This window comes from Colius striatus, chromosome W, assembly GCF_028858725.1.
Source record: "Colius striatus isolate bColStr4 chromosome W, bColStr4.1.hap1, whole genome shotgun sequence".
NCBI classification, from domain to species: Eukaryota; Metazoa; Chordata; class Aves; order Coliiformes; family Coliidae; genus Colius; species Colius striatus.
In genome coordinates, this window is record NC_084789.1 from 37031225 (window position 1) to 37052142 (window position 20918).

Below are 20918 nucleotides of genomic sequence, written 5' to 3' on the forward strand. Positions count from 1 at the left end.
GGCCAGCCCCCACCTGTACCCTGGGCATGACGGTTAGGATGGTATCGAATACCTGCTGGCCAGCCTGGGTCAGCTGTTCAGACTGTGCCTTTTCCTGGTTCCTCACGGGAATTAACTGTATCCTGACTCAAATCAGGACAGGTTGGAATACCAGTGACAACGCCAAAGTTCTGGCTGCTTCCAGTGCATCGCCATCCCCTTTTCCCAGACAATCCTTTGCGAGGGCAGCCCAAGTCTCCCTCCGCTCCCTTGCAATGGCCTCCGCCAGTTCACTCTCTGCCCCAGGGACAGGCTCACCAAGTGGGGGGGGCGGAGGCGGGGGGTCTTTAGGCCAGCACTCCTGTTCCTCAGGAGGGGCTGATGGCTCAAATGGTTCTCGTACCCCGTCCGTGCCTCTAGGGCCATTTTCTACACGCGAGGGGGGAGCATTACTTTTGAGACGGTAGGAGCCAGCGGGATGGATTGGAACCAGTCACGCTCATAGTTTTTATTCTTACTCTATGCTGCTGATGTGTGCTCAGCAGCCTTCTTTTCTGCCTAATGATGCAGCAACTCATTGTGCACTATCCTCCAAAGCTTCCCTAACTTTTTAGCTGTCTTATCGTCCTCCAGGGCAACTTCCCACAGAAAATCCCCAAATTTACACCATTCACTCACTTCGTGCACTGTATGTGGATTCTGAAACACTCCCTTAGCATACCCATAAGCTAACAACCCTGTTAGGTCCTTTTGCAGATCTATACCCTTTATCTGCCGCTTCTGCAAGAATGCAGTAAATAAATCATATGCCACTTGCCTTTCCATATCTATTATCGTCAGTGCGCTGTTGCAGCCCTTCAAGGTCTGGCGGCACATATCGGCCGGGCTCGTCTATACGGTCACCCAGAGCACGGCATGTTCCCAATTTTCACGCTTATTGCCGTCCTTGTTGCGTAGGACCCAAACCCCTTTGTTGCTCCGCCATGGCGCCAAGCCACTATCAAGTCGGGATCACCATTTGCTGAAGACGACGGGAGACAGTCACACCCTGTAGTGCTGAGCAAGTCTCAACTTTATTTGCAAAGATACAACTCTTTTATAGATACAATAATCAGGCTCACACATATTGCAAAAGCTAAGCTCATCATTGGTTCCCAGTTAAAAGTCAATCCTGCCCCTGTTTCAACATAATTCGGACGCTTGTGGCTGCTCAACCCAAACTAAGTTCCTGTTTTCTCATCCTGTTATCATATAACTCTCTTGCTCAAGGACACCACGTCCTTGAGCAAGGGTCCAATATCTTATCGCTTAATGCTTACTGCCTAACCAGCTGTATTCTATCATGTCCTCGCATGATACATGCGAGATTTGCATCTAACTGGGAACCAATGATGAGCTTAGCTTTTGCTGCTCTCGACTGTGAGAAACCAAGAAGCAAAAATGCATACGAGATAGTAGCTTCGGGCGGGGAGGCGGCTGGGGCAGCGTGTGAAACTGCAAGGCTTGTCACAGAAAACTACAGCTGGCTTTTAGAGAAAGGACCAATTAGAAGTACTATAAACACGCTAGCTTTGTTGCTGATTGTAAGGGTCTGATGCTTGTTAGTAAAATTTGAGTTATTAAAAACAGTGGAGCAGGCTGCCTGGAGAGGTCATGGACATACCAGCTATCTCCATGCATTGAGTCACCGTATCCCTCGCACTAGCGAGGGACAGGCGGTCGTTAAATGCGCTCACAGCTCAACCGTCTAAGGGAGGGGGAGAGCATGGGGCGTAGAAGATATAACGGTCTACCGAGTCTCTCTTGCAGATTGACGTGTTTGTCGGAGTGCTCGCCGTGATTCAGATCAAGATGGAGTCACTCAACTATTGGCAGGATTGAATAGTGAAGTGGAACACGACCAGCACCTGATCATATCTTCCTGCAATTGGCTCAGCTAGCATATGTGCTGGGCAGACATGTTATGTATCAGTCCGTGCAACAGGACACTGGAGTCATCAAGCATAGGGAGTGGGAGATGTGGTAGGCGTCCGGAAGATCTCAGGTTGTAACGTGAGAGGTGGAAGGTACAGAAGAGGGGGGCACGGGGTGGAGTGAGAGGAGGTGCTGGTGGTGGCAGATGTGAGCACATAGTGTAAACAAGGGGTTGAAGTTTGGCAGATGGATGTCACTCATGTGGCAGAGTTTGGAAGACTAAAATATGTGCATGTAACCATAGACACATGGAGCAAATTTGTTTGGGCAACAGCACAGACAGGGGAGAGGACCATACATGTGGAGCGTCATTGATATAGTTGTTTTCCAACAATGGGAATTCCTCAGAAAATAAAGACAGAGAATGGGCCGGCCTATATAAGTAGAAGCATGGAAAAGTTTATGAGGCAATGGGGAGTTAAACATGTAACGGGGATTCCCCATTCCCCCACAGGACAGGCCATAATAGAAAGAGCTAATGGGACTCTAAAAAGATATCTTGGTAAATATGGGGATGTTAAAGACCCACATATGAAATTGTTAAAGGCATTCTTTGTTATGAACCACCTGTGTGTGTTTGGGGAACAGAAGCTACCACCTGTAATAATGCATCATAATCCAAAGGCACAAAAGAAGAGAAAGAAAGAAATATGGGTTAAATATCGTGACCCTAAAACAGGGATATGGCAGCCCCCCACCAAAGTATTATTATGGGGACGTGGGTATTTGTGTGTTGATTCTCCCACAGGATCCATATGGTTGCCAGCCAGGTGGACAAGAGCTGTCCTTGAAGCTGCGGAGATCAAACCATCTGACGAAAAAGGACAGGAAGAGATTGGAGAATAAATACACCCTCGTCTTGCGGTCATTGGAGGACTGGCTAACAATCAAAAGAATGAAGGTTATATAACAAAAAGACAGTGAATTTAATGAATAATAATGAGGTGTTTTGTTATAACCATAGCTTTTAGTATAACTATAATTGCTAACAGTTTGATGCATTTTAATCAGCCTAGAGATAATATTTGGATAACTTTTGCTAATCAAACTGGTCAGTCATCTCCTGGTTAAGGAGCCACAAGTATCTGCTGTATGTTGAAACAAGGGCGAGGTTTGCATCTAACTGCGAAACAATGATGAGCTTAGCTTTTGCAATATGTATGAGCCTGATTATTGTATCTATAAAAGAGTTGTAGCTTTGCAAATAAAGTTGAGACTTGTTGCACTACAGGGTGGTCTTGTCTCCCGTCGTCTTCAGCAGGGTCTCCCTTCCTGCTTTCTTGTAGCTCCCATACGCAGTGGTATAACTTCTACTGCCAGCATGTATTTTTTCAATGGGAGCTGAGCAGTCCAAATCAGTGGGATTGAAGATAGCTGCCACAGGAAAGCAGCTGCAAATGTGATACTGCTGACTACATGGGGGCCTACTTACTGCTGTAGGTGGGGTCTGCCTTCCAGCTTTTTTGTAGCTCCCATAAACAGTGGTATAACTTAAGTGACAGCATATATTTTTTCAATGCAAGTTGAGCAGTCCAAGTGAGTGGGATTGGAAATAGCTCCCACAGAAAAACAGGTGCAAATGTGACACAGTGCTGGTTGATAGACTACGTGGGGACCAACTAAATATTGTAGATGGGATCTGCCTTCCTGCTCTCTTGTAGCTCACATACGCATGGGTATAACTTCTACAGACAGTCTGTATTTTTTCAATGGAAGTTCAAAAGTCCAAGTGAGTGGGATTGGAGATAGCTCCCACAGGAAAGCAGCTGCAAATGTGACACAGCACTGGCTGATCGTAGATCTCTCAGCCCGAGTCCACTAAAAATTCTACTTCCTGACGCTGAAGACCTAACTTCAATTTTATCAAGGGCTCGATTACTCTTGTGGTCCTCAGCAAATAGAGCCCCTGACTCCCCCTATTCTTCCTTAAAAACATTCCATTGTCCTTTGATTCCTTTTTTTTTTTTTTCCTGTTGAATGCACCTGTCTCCCAGGCTTTTCTTTCCCTTTCTAGCCCTTTTTCTTGCCAGTCTTCTAATTTTTCTAGTTTCTTTCAGATATCTACCCATGATTTTGCCACAAACTGGGTCTTTAATAATGCCTGTCCCACTGGAGCTGCTGGATCTACTCCAGAGTACAGTTGAAGGCTTTTACATAATCTCTCAAGTCAATCAATTGGGGTTTTGTCTTTTCTCTGTCTCTCATTGAATGCTTTGTTAATATTCTGTCCTCGGGGAATAGACTCTCTGATTCCCTGGACAATGATGGCTCGTAGGTCTGCCATATGGGCTCTGTGCTCCGCCGATTATTACAATTGGGCCTTTGCAAGGGCATTTCACATCTGCGTCTGGTCCTGCCTGGTGCTGTTGATCCCAGATTCTCATTCCTGCTCTTCGAATCATTTCCCTTTCCTCCATTGTGAATAATATAGTTCAATCCAGGTATAGAGATTCGGCCCTAAGAACTGATCTAATCTCTCAGACACACCCAGAGGATCCTCTACCAAATCTCCTCTTCGGGTGGGCTCTTAGCTTTCTTTTCCTTAAGAGCGAACAAGGATATCTTATCAGAAGGTTGGGGTATCCAGAGACTCGCATATTCAATTTCCTCTTGGGTAACGGTCTTCTTATCATTTACCCACAAATTGAGGTCTGCTCATAACCAGTCCTCAAAAGACCCAAATATGGGCCAAATAATATGCGGATTTCCTAATGGCTCTTCCCCCTCCCAAACGTCCATACAGTAATGTACCATCTTTTCCTTATTCTTTTGTCTTCTACAGGAGGGAATCATTCCAAAATGTTATCATCATCCCCAGAGGACTTTCTGGGGGAATATCTGGCAGTCTATCCTTATGCCACCCATGGGATCAGAGGACTTGCTCTTCCTCTGTCCCAACTTCTAGAGTGCCCTTGACTCGTTCTCACAATCGTTCCCCTCGGTCGTGACCCACGCCCTCGCGGGCAATGCGAACTGCACTACTGGAGGGTCCGCACTCACTTGGTCTCCTTGAGACCCCTCAGTCACTCGCACTCTAGGATAACCACCCCGACCGAACGGAACCACGCAAATACTTACTCAATCCAGAGTCTTCGTTCGGATCTTCGTGCACAAAAATTATGGGGTGGTAGGGTGGTGACTGGGATGAAGTCAGTAGTCTTCCTCTAGTGGCCAGCTCATGAACTAATCTCTTGGCTCTTATCAGCTCATGCGCAAGCTATAGTACCGGCTACAAGCACCTTGGCCAACTGCACCTGTGCACATTGTAGAGACTTTACGGTTAAAGTTTTAAAAGACTTTTAAAAAGACTTTAAATGGTTCCTTGCACAACTATTTGTTCATGATTTGATTAACGAACATGACCTATTCCAATACAGACGGGAGATAGCGCTCATAGGAAAGCAGCTGCAAATGTGACACAGTGCTGCCTGATAGACTACATGGGGACCTACTTAACACTGTAGTTGGGGTCTGCCTTCCAGCTTTTTTGTAGCTCCCATACGCAGTGGTATAACTTAACCGACAGCATATATTTTTTCAATGGGACCTGAGCAGTACAAGTGAGTGTTATTTGAGATAGCTCCCACAGGAAAGCAGCTTCAAGGATGGCACAGTGCTGGCTGAGAGACTACATGGGGACCTACTTACTACCGTAGGTGGGGTCTGCCTTCCTGCTTTCTTGTAGCTCCCATACGCAGTGGAATAACTTAATAGTCTATATATTTTCAACGGGCATTGAGCAGTCAAAGTAAGTGGGATTGGAGATAACTCCCACAGTAAAGCAGGTGCAAATGTGACGCAGTGTTGGCTGATAGAATACATGGGGACCTACTTACTACTGTAGGTGGGGTCTGCATTCCTGGTTTTTTGTAGCTCCCATACGCAGTGGAATAACTTAAAGGAAAGCATGTATTTTTTAAAGGGATCTGAGCAGTCCAAGTGAGTGGGATTGGAGATAGCTCCCAAAGGAAAGAAGGTGCAAATGTGACACAGTTCTGGCTGATAGACTACATGGGGACCTACTTACTACTGTAGGGTGGGTCTGCTTTCCTGCTTTCTCATGGCTCCCATAAACAGTGGTATTATTTCCAATGACAGTCTGTTTTTTTTCAATGGGAGATGAGCAGTCCAAGTGAGTGGGATTGGAGATAGCTCCCACAGGAAAGCAGCTTCAAAGGTGTCAGTGCCTGCTGAGAGACTACATGGGGACCTACTTACTACTAACACTGCAGGTGGGATCTCTCTTCCTGCTTACTTTTATTTCCCATATGTAGTCAAAAAAATTATACCGACAGAATCTATTTTTCAATGGAGCTGACGAGGCCAAGAGCGTGGGATTGGAGATAGCTCCCACAGGAAAGCAGCTTCAAAGGTGTCAGTGCCTGCTGAGAGACTACATGGGGACATACTTACTACTCAAGGTGGGTCTCTTTTCCTGCTTTCTTGTAGCTCCCATACGCAGTGGTAAAACTTCTATTACCAGCCTGTATTTTTTCAATGGGATCTGAGCAGTCCAAGTGAGTGGGATTGGAGATAGCTCCCACAGGAAAGAAGCTGAAAATGTGACACAGTGCTGGCTTAGAGACTACACGGGGACCTACTAACTATTGTAGATGGGGTCTCCCTTCCTGCTTTCTTCAAGCTCTCATACGCAGTGGTATAACTTCTACCGACAGTGTATTTTTTCAATGGGAGCTGAGCACTCCAAGTGAGTGGGATTGGAGATAGCTCCCACAGGAAAGAAGCTGCAAATGTGACACAGTGCTGGCTAATAGACTACATGGGGACCTACTTACTGCTGTAGGTGTGCTCTGCCTTCCTGCTTTCTAGTAGCTGCTATACGCAATGGTATAACTTAACAGAAAGCATGTATTTTTTTCAATGGGAGCTGAGTCCAAGTGAGTGGGACTGCAGATAGATCCCACAGGAAAGCAGCTGCATATGTGACACAGTGCTGGCTGAGAGATTACATGGGGATCTACTTACTACTGTAGGTCGGTCTGCGTACCTGCTTTTTTGTAGCTCTCATGCTCAGTGATATAACTTATATCGACAGAATGTATTTTTAAAGGGAGATGACGAGGCCAAAAGGATGGGACTGGTGGTAGCTCCTACAGGAAAGCAGCTGCAAATGTGACACAGTGCTGGCTGATAGACTACTTCGGGACCTACTTACTATTGTAGGTGGGGTCTGCCTTCCAGCTATTTTGTACCTCCCGTATAACTTAACCGGCAGTCTGTATTTTTTCAATGGTAACTGAGCAGTCCAAGTGAGTGGGATTGGGGATAGCTCCCAAATGACGCGAAATTTTCGGCTCTTGGCGTAAAAACATATCTTGAAGCCTGAAACCAGGCTCGAAAACTGAAATCAGGCTCGAAGCCTGAAAAATGAACCAGACTCGAGGTCTGAAAACCAGGCTCGAAGCCTGAAAGCAGGCTTGAAGCCTGAAAAATGAACCAGACTCGAAGTCTTAAAAACCCAGGCTCGAAGCCTGAAAATCCAGCTCTAAGCCTCCTTCATGCAGCGATCAACCCAGGGTCCGATTCTCAGCTGGGTCAGAAGAAATTAGTCCTACTCAATGTGAGTGATAGCAGAAATCTTCTTCTTTATTGAGAGCAAGCTCTAACTTATATACACAGCAACTTCAAAGCTAGCTCAGCAACAGCAGCTAATAAATTTCACTTTCTTGTTCATCCTACTTGCGGTTTCTGTGATAAGTAAACTCCCTCACATTTTCCCATCTTTTTTTTCCCCAAAGTTGTTTACCACTTTTAGCCGAAAACAGTCCGACCTTGAGGGAACAGAAAGCGGTCTGCTGTCTACATGACAGCAACTGCTTTAACCATGGCTCTGACTCTGGTCTTGATTGTGCATTAAGTTCATATAACTAGAGGTCAGGCTGCCTTGTCCCATTAGGCCTAACATTATACCCTGGGATCCATGTCCATTCTCCCTTAACCATTCCTCCACAATTCCCCCGTTTTGTTTGTGCACAATCAAGACTGAGTCAGTCAGTCGTTGCACTGCCTTCATAATACAACTATATATTATTCTAAACATTACAAGCAAAAGCAAAATAACCAATATCCATCTTAACCCTTCTTTGATTAACATAATCAACCAAGGTGACAACCCCCTAAAAGCTGATTGAAGCCAATTATCAAAAGGGTTATAACCCACCGTGATATTCTTAGCGTGAGCCTTTAAATATGCCAAAGCTTTGTGAATAGATTCACTATGATCAGAAAGATTAAAACAACACATGCCTTCAAAGTCTTGGCATCCGTGCCCTTCCGCCAATAGCAAAAAATCAATAGCTGCACGATCTTGCAATAAGGCATGTCTAAGGCTTTTCTGGTCTGCCAACAATTTTTTCAATAACATCAGTAGTAACATTAGCTTACTACTCCGACCAACACACTCATTTTTCTAACTGCCGTAATGCCTGGGTTGCAGCCGACCCAGGTACAAATGCTGAAGCAAATACATTTGCCGTAATGGACCACAATTGTACTTTACCATCCCAGTCTCCTTTAAGTTGTGGGTATCTCTTGTTTTCCGTAAGTTGGAAATTTTTAACCAGTCCTGCTGTCGAGGAGCAAACAAAGTTAGTTTCCCTAAATAACATGGCCCCCTAATTGGGTTAGGTGGGATTCCCTGCCACGCTCGATCCCCACATATTAAGAAGATGTTATTGGATAGAGCTTTAGCAGACCCATTGCTCCACAGAGTAGGCCCCTGAGGGTTTCCGCGTTCCCAACCAGTGTTACTACCCCCATATATCAACCCAGATAAATTGGCCATCCAAGTTCCACCAAATTGTCCTATGGACACAATATCTTCCTTTTGGATCTACAAATCGTCTATATGCACCTTCGGGGGAAACATCAGTCCACTGCTTAACCATATTTCTATATTGTTCCATTCCTCTAAGTCCTTGATATTTAGTCCCAAAGCTAAAACAAGTACGAGTCCAACTCCCATTCGTTATGTTTCCGATTGCTTGACTTCCCAGCAACCCCAACTCTTTTGGGTCCCAGGGAAGAGGGACTTTGAGACGACTTAACGAGTCTGCGGCACAGTCCAATGTCACTTTGCTGGAACAGGAGGCGCTCCCGCTGACATATTTCTGGAAATCACTAGGATCAAAATCTGGTATCCCGAACAGGCAGGTGCGGAATGTATCACTCACCGACTGAAGACCCAGACAAAAGTCAACTTGGCCTGTCTGATTCGCCCAGGTGACCCACATGTTCTGACATGGATTCACTTGATCCAATGGCGATGTGTGAACTGTCACCATCAGGATTATTAGGAGTAACAGCCACTCTAGTCCATTTCGCAGGAACCCATATTGGACGTGTAGGTGTAAGCACAGACATATAACCCGTGCCTAAATACTGCACTTTAGCTGGACCCTGCCATATACCTGTTCGTGGACCATTCCTGTGGGTCCTGTATGTCAGACATCTTACTTAAATATGATTTTAACACTTGATGAGTTCGTTCCACTATAGCCCATCCTGTCAGTGAGTGTGATACCCCTGTAATGTGTTTCACTCCTCAGGTTTGGAAAAACTGTTTCACCCGATGACTAACATATGCAGGGCCGTTATCAGTCTTAATGGTGCCTGGCACCCCCATAAGAGCAAAACATGCAGTGGCATGTCGGATTACATGCGTTACTCTTTCTCCTGCTTGAGCTATTGCCCATATATACTTACTGAATGTATCCACAGTTACGTGAACATATTTAAGCCTTCCAAATTCAGAAATGTGAGTGACGTCCATCTGCCACAATTCTAATGGTCCCAGACCCCTGGGGTTGACTCCCAGACCTAACCCTGGGTCGTAGTGGCTACACTGCGGGCAAGCCCTCAGTATTGCTCGAGCATCCTCTATTGAAAGGTCAAAACTTCTCTTTAGACCTCTGGCATTTTGATGAAAGGTGGCATGGTCTTCTCTTGCCTGATTAAATTTATTTACAGGCACCCCCAAAGCTACCAGCTTGTCCGCTCTAGCATTTCCTGCTCCTAAACCAATGTCATATTTATGACTTCTGATATGTATTACACAATATGGAGATGTGCGCTGCCGGATAGCGGCCTGCATGGCTCTAAGAAGGTCAAAAAGGCGTCGATTGCGCACATCTTTAATGCAAGCATCTTCTATTTGCTGAGCAATTCCTGCAACATAAAAAGAGTCAGTTACAATATTCAACGGTTTACATGACCACATTTCAAGGGCCCGAACAACCGCAAAAAGTTCTAAACTCTGTAAAGAGTCCATTTCCGTGGCATGTAATAGCTGGTGTTTCCATTGTCCTGCCTCTTCCCAGTCTATTACAGCCTGTTGAGATTTCTTTCCTGCGTCTGTATATGCTGTAACGGCATTTGACAAAGGTTGCTCACTTAGCTTAGGACGAATAATCCACTGTTGTTGTGTCATACACGCCAACACCTTAGATTTTAGGAACTGTATGTTTATTTTTTGGGCAGATGACAATAAGCTAAGCTGTAGAGGCTCCGATGTTGCTATGATCCATTCCAGATCTCTTTTCGCTATAGGCACATATATCGTTCCTGGCTCTTGGCCGTTCACCTGTAAAATTCGAGTGTGTCCCTTTCTAATAAGCATTGCTAAGCCCACAGTTTTTTGTTCAATTGTCCATTTAGGCTGTAACGTGGTGAATAGCCATTCCAGGACGATTAGCCTCTCTTTTTGTTTTTTGCACTGTGTTAATGCACCAAGAAACTGTTCTTTGCCCTGCAAAATGGTCAAATCAATGGGGCAATCTGGATCACGACGATCGACTTGCCGAGTGGTAATGAGGTCAGACCAACACACTAATTTTTCTAACTGCCGTAAGGCCTGGGCTCCCTTAACCATTCCTCCACACAACAGTGCTGGCTGATAGACTATATAGGGGCCTACTTACTACTGTAGGTGGGCTCTGCCTTCCTGCTTTTTTGTTGCTCCCTTACGCAGTGGTATAACTTAACCGACAGCATATATTTCTTCAATAGGAGTGTAGCAGTCCAAGTGACTGGGATTGGAGATACCTCCCACAGGAAAGCAGGTGCAAATGTGACACAGGGCTGGCTGATAGACTACATGGGGACCTATTTCCTACTATACGCTGGGTCTACTATCCAGCTTTTTTGTAGCTCCCATACGCAGTGGTATAACTTAACAGCATATATTTTTTCAATTGGGACCTAAACAGTACAAGTCAATGTTATTGAAGATAGCTCCTAGAGGAAAATAGCTGAAAATGTGACACAGTTCTGGCTGATAGACTACATGGGGACCTACTTACTATTGTAGGGGAGGTCTACCTTCCTGCTTTCTTGTAGATCCCATACGCAGTACTATAACTTAACAGAAAGTATGTATTTTTTCAACGGGAACTGAGCAGTCTAAGGGAGTGGGATTTGAGATAGCTCCCACAGGAAAGCAGATGGAAATGTCTCAAAGTTCTGACTGATAGACTACCTATGGACCTACTTACTACTGTAGGTGGGGTCTGCTCTCCTGCTTTCTTGTAGCTCCCATACACAGTGTTATACATTAACCGACAGAATATAATTTTTCAATGGAAGTTGAGCAGTCCAAGTGTCTGGGATTCGAGATAGCTCCCACAGGAAAGCAGGTGCAAATGTGACACAATGCTGACTGATAGACTACATGGGGGCCTACTTACTACTGTAGCTGGGGTCTGTCTTCCTGGTTTCTTGTATCTCTCATACGGCGTGGTATAACTTCTACTGACAGAATGTATTTTTAAAGGGAAATGACTAGGACAAGAGCGTGGGATTAGAGATAGCTCCCACAGGAATGCAGTTGCAAATGTGACACAGTGCTGGCTGATAGACTACATGGGGATCTACTTACTATTGTAGGTGTGATCTGCCTTCATGCTTTCTTGTAGATTAAATACGCAGTGGTATAACTTAACCGACAGCATATATTTTTTCAATGGGAGTTGAGCAGTCCAAGTGATTGGGATTGGAGATAGCCTTCACAGGAACGCAACTGCAAATGTGACACAGTGCTGGCTGATAGACTACATGGAGTTATACTTATCACTGTAATTGGGGTCTGCCTTCCTGCTTTCTTGTAGCTCCCATACGCAGTGTTATAACTTAACCGACAGCATATATTTTTTCAATGGGAGCTGAGCAGTCCAAGTGAGTGGGATTGGAGATAGCTCCCAGAGGAAAGCAGTTGCAAATATGACACAGTGCTGACTGAGAGACTACATGTGGACCTACTTACTACTGTAGGTTGAGTCTGCCTTACTACTTTCCTGTAGCTCCCATACTCAGTGGTATAACTTAACTGACAGCTGACGAGGTCAAGAGCTTGGGATTGCAGATAGCGCCCACAGGAAAACAGCTGCTAATGTGACACAGTGCTGGCTGATAGACTACATGGGGACCAACTTTGTACTGTAGATGGGGTCTGCTTTCCTGCTTTCTTGTAACTCCCATACGAAGTGTTATATCTTCTAACGAAAGTCTGTATTTTTTCAATGGGAGTTGAGCAGTCCAAGTGACTGGGATTGGAGATAGCATCCACAGGAAAGTCTCTGCAAATGTGACACAGTGCTGGCTGATAGACGAAATGGGGGCCTACTTACTACTGTAGGTGTGGTCTGCCTTCATGCTTTCTTGTAGATTCAATACTTAGTGATATAACTTTACCGACAGCATATATATTTTCAATGGGAGTTGAGCAGTCCAAATGATTGGGATTGGAGATAGCTCCCACAGGAACGCAGCTGCAAATGTGACACCTTACTGGCTGATAGACTTACTACTGTAGGTTGGGTCCGCCTTCCTGCTTTATTGTTTCTCCCATACACAGTGGTATAACTTCTACCGACAGGCTGTATTTTTTCAATGGGAGTTGAGCAGTCCAAGTGACTGGGATTGGAGACAGCACCCACAGGAAAGCAGCTGCAAATGTGATACAGTGCTGGTCGATAGCCTACATGGGGGCCTACTTACTATTGTAGATTTGGTCTGACTTCCTGCTTTCTTGTAGCTCCTATACGCAGTGTTATAACTTAACCGACAGCATATATTTTTTCAATGGGAGTTGAGCAGTCCCAGTGAGTGGGATTGGAGATACCTCCCACAGGAAAGCAGCTGCAAATGTGACACAGTGCTGACTAAGAGACTACATGGGGACCTACTTACTACTGTAGGTGGGGTCTGCCTTCCTGCTTTATTGCAGCTCCCATTTACAGTAGTATAACTTAAGTGACAGCATAAATTTTTTAAATGGGACCTGAGTAGTACAAGTGAGTGTTATTGAAGATAGCTCCCACAGGAAAGGAGCTGCAAATGTGACACTGTGCTGGCTGATAGAATACATGCCGATCTAACTACTGTAGATGAGATCTACGTTCCTGCTTACTTTTTTCTCCCATACACAGTGCTATAACTTAACAGAAAGCATATATTTTTTAAATGGGATTTGAGTGGTCCAAGCGAGTGGGATTGGAGATACTGCTCACAGGAAAGAAGGTGCAAATGTGACACAGTGCTGGCTGATAGACAACATGGGGGCCTACCTCCAACTGTAGTTGTGGTCTGCCTTCATGCTTTCTTGTAGATTCAATACGCAGTGGTATAACTTAGCCGAAAACATATATTTTTTTCAATGGGAGTTGAGCATTCCAAGTGATTGGGATTGGAGATAGCTCCCACGGGTAAGCAGCTGCAAATGTGACACGGTGCTGGCTGATAGCCTACATGGGGGCCTACTTACTACTGTAGGTAGGGTGAGACTTCCTGCTTTCTTGTAGCTCCCATACGCAGGGTTGTAACTTAACCGAAAGCATATATTTTTTCAATGGGATTTGAGCAGTCCAAGTGAGTGGGATTGGAGATAGCGCCCTGTGGAAAGCAGGTGAAAATGTGACACAGTGCTGGCTGATAGACGAAATGGGGGCCTACTTAGTACTGTAGGTGTGGTCTGCCTTCATGCTTTCTTCTAGATTCAATACGCAGTGGTATAACTTAACCAACAGCATATATTTTTTTCAATGGGATTTGAGCAGTCCAAGTGAGTGCGATTGGAGATAGCTCCCACAGGAAAGCAGTTGCAAATGTGACACAGTGCTGACTGAGAGACTACATGGGGACCTACTTAGTACTGTAGGTGGAGTCTCTCTTCCTGCTTTCTTGTTTCTCCCATACGCAGTGGTAGAACTTCTACCGACAATCTGTATTTTTTCAATGGGAGTTGAGCAGTTCAAGTGAGTGGGATTGGAGATAGCACCCACAGGAAAGCAGCTGCAAATTTGACACAGTGCTGGCTGATAGACTACATGTGGACCTACTTACTACTATAGGTAGGGTCTGACTTCCTGCTTTCTTGCAGCTCCCATACGCAGTGTTATAACTTAACCGACAGCATATATTTTTTCAATGGGAGTTGAGCAGTCCAAGTGAGTGGGATTGGAGATAACTTCCACAGGAAAGCAGCTGCAAATCTGACAAAGTGCTGGCTGATAGACTACATGGGGACCTACTTAACACTATAGTTGGGGTCTGTCTTCCTGCTTTCTTGTAGCTCTCATATGCAGTGGTATAACTTAACCAAGAGCATATATTTTTTCAATGGGACGTGAGCAATACAAGTGAGTGTTATATGAGATAGCTTCCACAGGAAAGCAGCTGCAAATCTGACACTGTGCTGGCTGATAAACTACATGGGGACCTACATACTACTTTAGGTGGGGTCTGCCTCCCTGCTTTCTTGTAGCTCCCATACGCAGTGGTATAACTTCTATCGACAGAATGTATTTTTTCAATGGGATTTGAGCATTCCAAGTGAGTGGATTGGAAAAAGCTACTATAGGAATGCAGCTGCAAATGTGACACAGTGCTGGCTGACAGACTACATTGGGGCCTACTTACTACTTTAGGTGGGATCTGCCTTCCACCTTTTTTAGCTCCCATACGCACTGGTATAATTTAACCGACAGCATAATTTTTTTCAATGGGAGTTGAGAAATCCAAGTGCATGAGATTGGAGATAGCTCCCACAGGAAAGCAGCTCCAAATGTGACACAATGCTGGCTGAAAGACTACATGGGGACCAACCTAGTACTGTAGATGGGGTCTGCCTTGCTACTTTTTGTAGCTCCCATATGCAGTGGTATAACTTCTACCGACACTATATTTTTTAAATGGCAGTTGAGCACTCCAAGTGAGTTGGATTGGAGATAGCTCAACTGCTGTAGTAAGTAGGTCAGTCTGTATATTTAAAAGGAAGCTGACAATGCCAAGAGCTTGGGATTGGAGATACCTCCCACAGGAAAGCACCTGAAAATGTGACATAGTGCTTACTGAGAGACTACATTGGGACCTACTTACTACTGTCGGTGGGTTCTTCCTTCCAGCTTTCTTGTAGATACTATATGCAGTACGATAACTTAACGGAAAACATGTATTTTTTCAATGGGAGCTGAGCAGTTCAAGTGAGTGGGATTGGAGACAGCTTTCAAAGGAATGCAGCTGCAAATGTGACACAGTGCAGACTGATAGAGTACATGGGGACCTACTTACTACTGTAGGTGGGGTCTGCCTTCCTGCTTTCTTGGAGCTCCCATACACACTGTTATAACTTCTACTGACAGTCTGTATTTTTTCAATGGTCGTTGAGAAGTTCAAGTGACTGGAATTGCAGATAGGTCCCACATGAAAGCAGCTGCAAATGTAACACAGTGCTGGCTGATAGACTATATTGGACCTACTTACTACTTTTGGATGGGGTCTGCCTTCCTGGTTTTTTGTTGCTCCCATACACAGTGGTATAACTTAAGCGACAGCATATATATTTTCAATGGGACATGAGCAGTCCAAGTGAGTGGGATTGGTCTCTTCCCGGGCCAGGTCTGCGTGGAGGGTGGTCCGTGTCCCAGGGAGGTGAGGGCGTCACACACACAGGGAGGGGTTGGGCTACCTTGGCCAGGTGGGCCCGAAGCCTGTTCTTGGCATCTCAGCGATGCGGTTGGTGAGGGCCACGTTCACCCTGTTGAACTGGCACCGCATCTCGGTGGCTGTCACCTCCATCAGGTTCTCAATGGATTCCCACAGCTGGACGGAGGCCACCCGCTCTCTCTGCGACTGGAGGATGTTGTCGTCGCTGAACTTGGCCCATGACTCGGACACGGAGATGCTGGTGGGGGGAAAGGAGAGGCCCACGGTCAGCCCGTGCTGGGAGGGCCAGGCCCTGCACAGACACAGGCTTCCCTTGTGGTCTGTCCTGTCGGGGAAAGGGAGCGGCACCGAGCATCCCGGGATGGCCGAGTGTCAGCGCTGCCAGGCGCGCACTCACTTGGCATCCACCCGCTGCACCCCGTGGTAGTAGCTGATGCCGTCGGAGCAGTTCCTCAGCTGGTGGCACTTGCTGCTGATGCGGCGAGCTGCCTGCTTGTTGGCCAGGTCCTTCTCCAGCTCGTGCTGGGCCACCCAGTTGTTCCTTAAACGCACAGGGACAGCCGTAGTGGCCACGTGTGGGTGGGACGGTCTCCTCCCCTTCCCATGGCCGCGCAGCTCCCTTTCTCCCTTCCTCCCACCCCCCCCCCATCATTCCCGGGCAGCTCTGTGCTCCCACCAACATCACTGCCCGCTCCCCAGGGAGATACGGGGCTCCTCCTTACATGAGCTGGGCTTTTGCCTTCTCCAGGAATAGCCGTATCCTCTCCTGGCAGGCCCTGATGCCATCCACTTCCTGGGCAGAGAGAGGCAAAGCACAAGCCATCAGAAGCCACGCTCCAGCGTCATGGCTGACAGCTCTGCTGACCTCAACTGGAAGGTGGGATCTGTGTCCAGACTTACTGTTAAAAGCTCTTTCTCCACCTCGTCATGGACAAGGTCGATGCCCATCCTCTTCTCCCGCTGCAGGAGGCACTCCCGAGCAACCTGTTGGGGAGAGGCCGTTGGTGCTTGCTGCAGGGCTTCCCGCAGGGATGCTGCCCGGCTCAGGCAGCATGAAAGCCCCGGGAGAGAGCACACGTGTCCCTGGTGCAGCGACAGCAGTGGGCTACACAGCTTGCGGCCCACGCACAGGGTGCTCACCTGGAGAGGGGCCTCTGTCTCGGACAGAGGTCTCTCCAGTCGTGCCTTCACCTCTCTCAGGGCATCGCTCTCCTTGATGATCTCTGCCAGCTCATGGCACAGCTCCACCTTCCAAAACTCAATGTCGCTGACTCGCTGCCCCAGATTCTTTGTGTTGTCTGCCTGGCTCTTGCTGGTCTGTTGGTATTTTTCCTGCACCAGGCGGGAGGTATCAGCCATCAGCAGCTCCGCCTTGCGCCGGGACGTCTCCGCCTCGTGGTAGTTGCTCTGGTTGGAGCGGTACCAGTCGCCAGGGCTGTAGCGGGTGAAAAGCGCCGTTCTGTTTGACACAAAAGGCAGCATCTCGCTGGGGCTCAAGCCCTGGCAGGTGCCAGACAAGGGAGCCAGAGTGGGGTGGGTGGCAGCGGCCTTATAGTAGGCTCTGGGCATCCAGGGGAGGCCGTAGCTCTGCAGCACGGCGTAGCGAGGAGCACGGTTCTTGTAGCTCGAAGCCATGGGGCTGATGGCAGGCAGAAAGCGGGCAGGAGTTGACTTGGGGTGAGCGGATGTGGCGGTTAAGGGAGAGCCAAGCAGATCCATTCTCTTCCGGGACGTGTCCTGCACAGAGGAGACGGGAGAAGACAACTTCCCTCAGTCAGCTCCTGCACTTGCCTGACAACAACAGCTGAGAGCACAAACGGTGATGCACACGGCACCCACACGTGGCCTGTGCTAAAGCCCTTGAAAACAAATCCCTCCCCAAGCGTTTGCCTAAGTCAGAGTTGGACTGTGGGGCTGGGATCCAGCACCAGGTCAGAGGAGCAAACCACGGCTGCTGAGGAGAAGGGCTGACACCGGGCCTTCATCTTCCTTCAATCTGTCAGTCCAGGGCAAGTGCACTTGCCCTTCCTCCACTGCCCATCTCTTTCTTTTGGCTGGCGTATCTGCTGACCTCAGAGGCCTCCAGGGATCATTTTCACTTGAAAAGCTCCATTGCCAGCCCCGAGGGCTGTGAAGATACAGCCGCTCCCAGCTCAGCACCAGCTGTGGGCCAGGGACTCCATCTCTGTCTTCACAGCATGAAATGCTGGGCTGAGGACTCTGCAGGGGAGCTGAGCTTTGCAGGACGGGGCCCACAGGTGACCAACCCACCCCCTCCTCCCCCAGAACAGCCATCTCTTGATCTCAAAGGAGGAAAACCGGTCTGTGGCTCACCTGACGCCAAGGGAACGTGCTTGGAAGGGAGAGATCCCACAGCCTTGTCAGAGCGTCTTGTAAACAGCAGCCTTGCAGTAACTCTGGGAGGAAAGACCACACAGGAAGATTGAGCTCCTGAGAGCTGCCTATGGCACTCTGGGGGCTCTTTCTCTTTCCAGGTGGAGGTTCTCAGCCCCTTCTGAGCAGAGGACCACCAAATGTACCCAACACACCCCAGCTGAGGGCAAACGGCCAGGAGGGTCTGCTGAGCTGGGCATGAAGCTCTTGTGTGGGTACAGGTGTCAGCCCCTGGCACAGAAAGTCCCTGCGGCAGTTGCAGGCAGCTGCCGTGTTGCAGGGACGTGTCCTTCCCCGAACCCATCCTGTCCCTGCTGCTCCCAGCCTGGCTCAGTCTGGGGGGCTGGCGGTGCCCGGGAGCTGCTGCTCACCGTGTGCTGTCGGCTCAGTGGCCCCACGGCCAATGTGGCCCTGTCAGGGACACGGGGACACAGGCCCAGGGAGCATTGCCAGGGGCGCAGGGGGCTCTGTGACCTCATTCTGCGTGGGCCAGTCCCGGCAGGTGAGAGGGCGGCTGGATGCAGGAATGGGCAACCTGCTCCCGGCCTCTCCTCACTCTCCCCTTCTCAAGGAGATGGAGTTGCTCTCTCTGTGAGGGAGCAATTAGATTGCATTGGGCACTGGAATTTCTCACCACGATGAACAAGGCCATCAAAATAGATTTTTACACTGCCTACAGACAGGTGGAGAATTCTGAGTAGGTTCCAGTCCAGTGGTTTTGTATAATGAATAAAGATAAGTCCCAGCAACTAATTCAGGATATCTCAAAAATCTCACAAATCAAAGTCTGCAAGCGCATCAGGGGCAGAGAAATTTTTGTGAGTTGGCGATTTATGAAAGTTGCTGGTCCTAGAATGGGAGTTACGTGCCCTGTACCTAGATCTCGCAGAGAAGTTGTGCTTCAGTAAATAATTGCTGGAATCGGGTAATTCCATGCCAACTTGGCTTTCTTTTGAACATCTTTCTTTCAAAATCTCAAGATCTTTCTTAGAACTGCTAGTTTAACTCTGGCTACCCAGGTGATCAGTACCTGGGTGTCCGCAGACAGCGTGAACAGCCTCTGCAGAATTCAGGATGCACTGAAACAGCAGGTGAGAAGCTGAATTCACGACCAGATGGGACTTCTGCCCATAGGCTCCCAACAACGCTGTTTCCGATTTCCCTGAAAGTCTAAGGAACAATTAATTCTGCAAAGTACCAACAGTGGTGGCCATTTCCAAATTAACTTACGTGTTCTGGGAGACAGCCCAGCTCAGTCATCAAGACAGGAACCTTTCAAAAATTATGACTCCAGGGTGACAAATTCTATGGGCAGTGGTGGAATAAAACCAAGTGCTATAGTCCATAGTTTTTTTTCTATTGTACCTGGTGACAGGACAAGGGGCAATGGGATGAAGCTGGAACACAAAAGATCCCATTTAAACACAAGAAAAACCTTGTGTTACAGTTGAAGTGAGGGAGCACTGGCACAGGCTGCCCAGGGAGGGTGTGGAGGCTCCTTCCCTGGGAGGACCTCCAAACCCGCCTGGACGCGTTCCTGTGACCTGATCTAGGTGGACGCGTTTTGGCAGGGGGGTTGGCCTAGATGGTCTCGAGAGGTCCCTTCCAACCCCTACAGTTCTACGATTCTATGAGCGTACAGGCCCTCCTGCAAGCCCGTGGTGATGCAAAGTGTCCAGAGTGGCTCTCCCAAAACCACTGGGCTTCTTCCTAATAGATACTGGGTGAAACCCACCCCAGTGAACTCTTACTGTGTCCCCGTGTCCCTGACAATTCTTCCTCATCTCCGATCTAAACCTCCCCTGCTGCAACTTGATGCAACTTGCCCTGTCATTCCTTACTGGAGAGAAGAGATCGACCCCCACCTGGCTACAACCTCCTTTCGGCTGCTCTCTGTCCCACCGTTAAAGAGCAGCGGCAGAAAGAGAAAAACCAAAGGCAAAAGAAAACCCGGGCAGACCATGTAACACACCAAACGATCATTTAATTCCCACTCAGGCCTTTCAGAAGGAAGCAGAATCTAACTACGCCACAAAAAGGATCAAAGCAAAAGTGGGAGTGCGCTCCGGCCAAACTGGGAACAGCTCCAATAGGAGATGCGGTGAGGGCTGCTGGGCCCAGCCTACACGTAGTCGAGCAGCTGCACGGTGCTGGGGAAGGCCTTGCGCAGCCCCAGGCACTTCTCCTGGTCCAGGAAGAGCGAGTTGGCCTTGACAGAGAGGTTGTGCTCCAGCGTGGCCTTGGCATGAACCAGCCTCTGCAGGCTCCCAAAAGAAAGCAGGTGCAAATGTGACACAGTGCTGGCTGATAGACTACATGGGGATCTATTCACTACTGTAGATAGGGTCTGAATTCAAGCTTTTTTCGCAGCTCCCATACGCAGTGGTATAACTTAAACGACAGCATATATTTTTTCAATGCGATCTGAGCACAAAAAGTGAGTGTTATTAGAGATAGCTCCCACAGGAAAGCAGGTGCAAATGTGACACAGTGCTAGCTGATAGACTACATGGGGACCTACTTAACACTGTAGTTGGGATCTGCCTTCCTGCTTTCTTGTAGCTCCCATACGCAGTACAATTACTTATCGGAAAGCATGTATTTTTTCAATG

General features: G+C 47.7%; 1 protein-coding gene across 1 annotated transcript in view; it reads right to left on the reverse strand.

Annotated features, from left to right (window-relative positions):
• Positions 1–17547, reverse strand: part of LOC133628428 (tektin-3-like) — a 132674-nt gene extending 115127 nt beyond the window's left edge. The window contains exons 1-4 of the mRNA XM_062016577.1: positions 16813–17547; positions 16635–16705; positions 16310–16453; positions 15935–16150 (exon numbers count right to left, since the gene is read on the reverse strand). Of these exons, the coding sequence (XP_061872561.1) occupies positions 15935–16150; positions 16310–16453; positions 16635–16705; positions 16813–17547 (1166 nt within the window). The remainder of the gene's footprint in view (positions 1–15934; positions 16151–16309; positions 16454–16634; positions 16706–16812) is intronic.
• Between the last annotated feature and the right edge of the window lie 3371 nt (positions 17548–20918).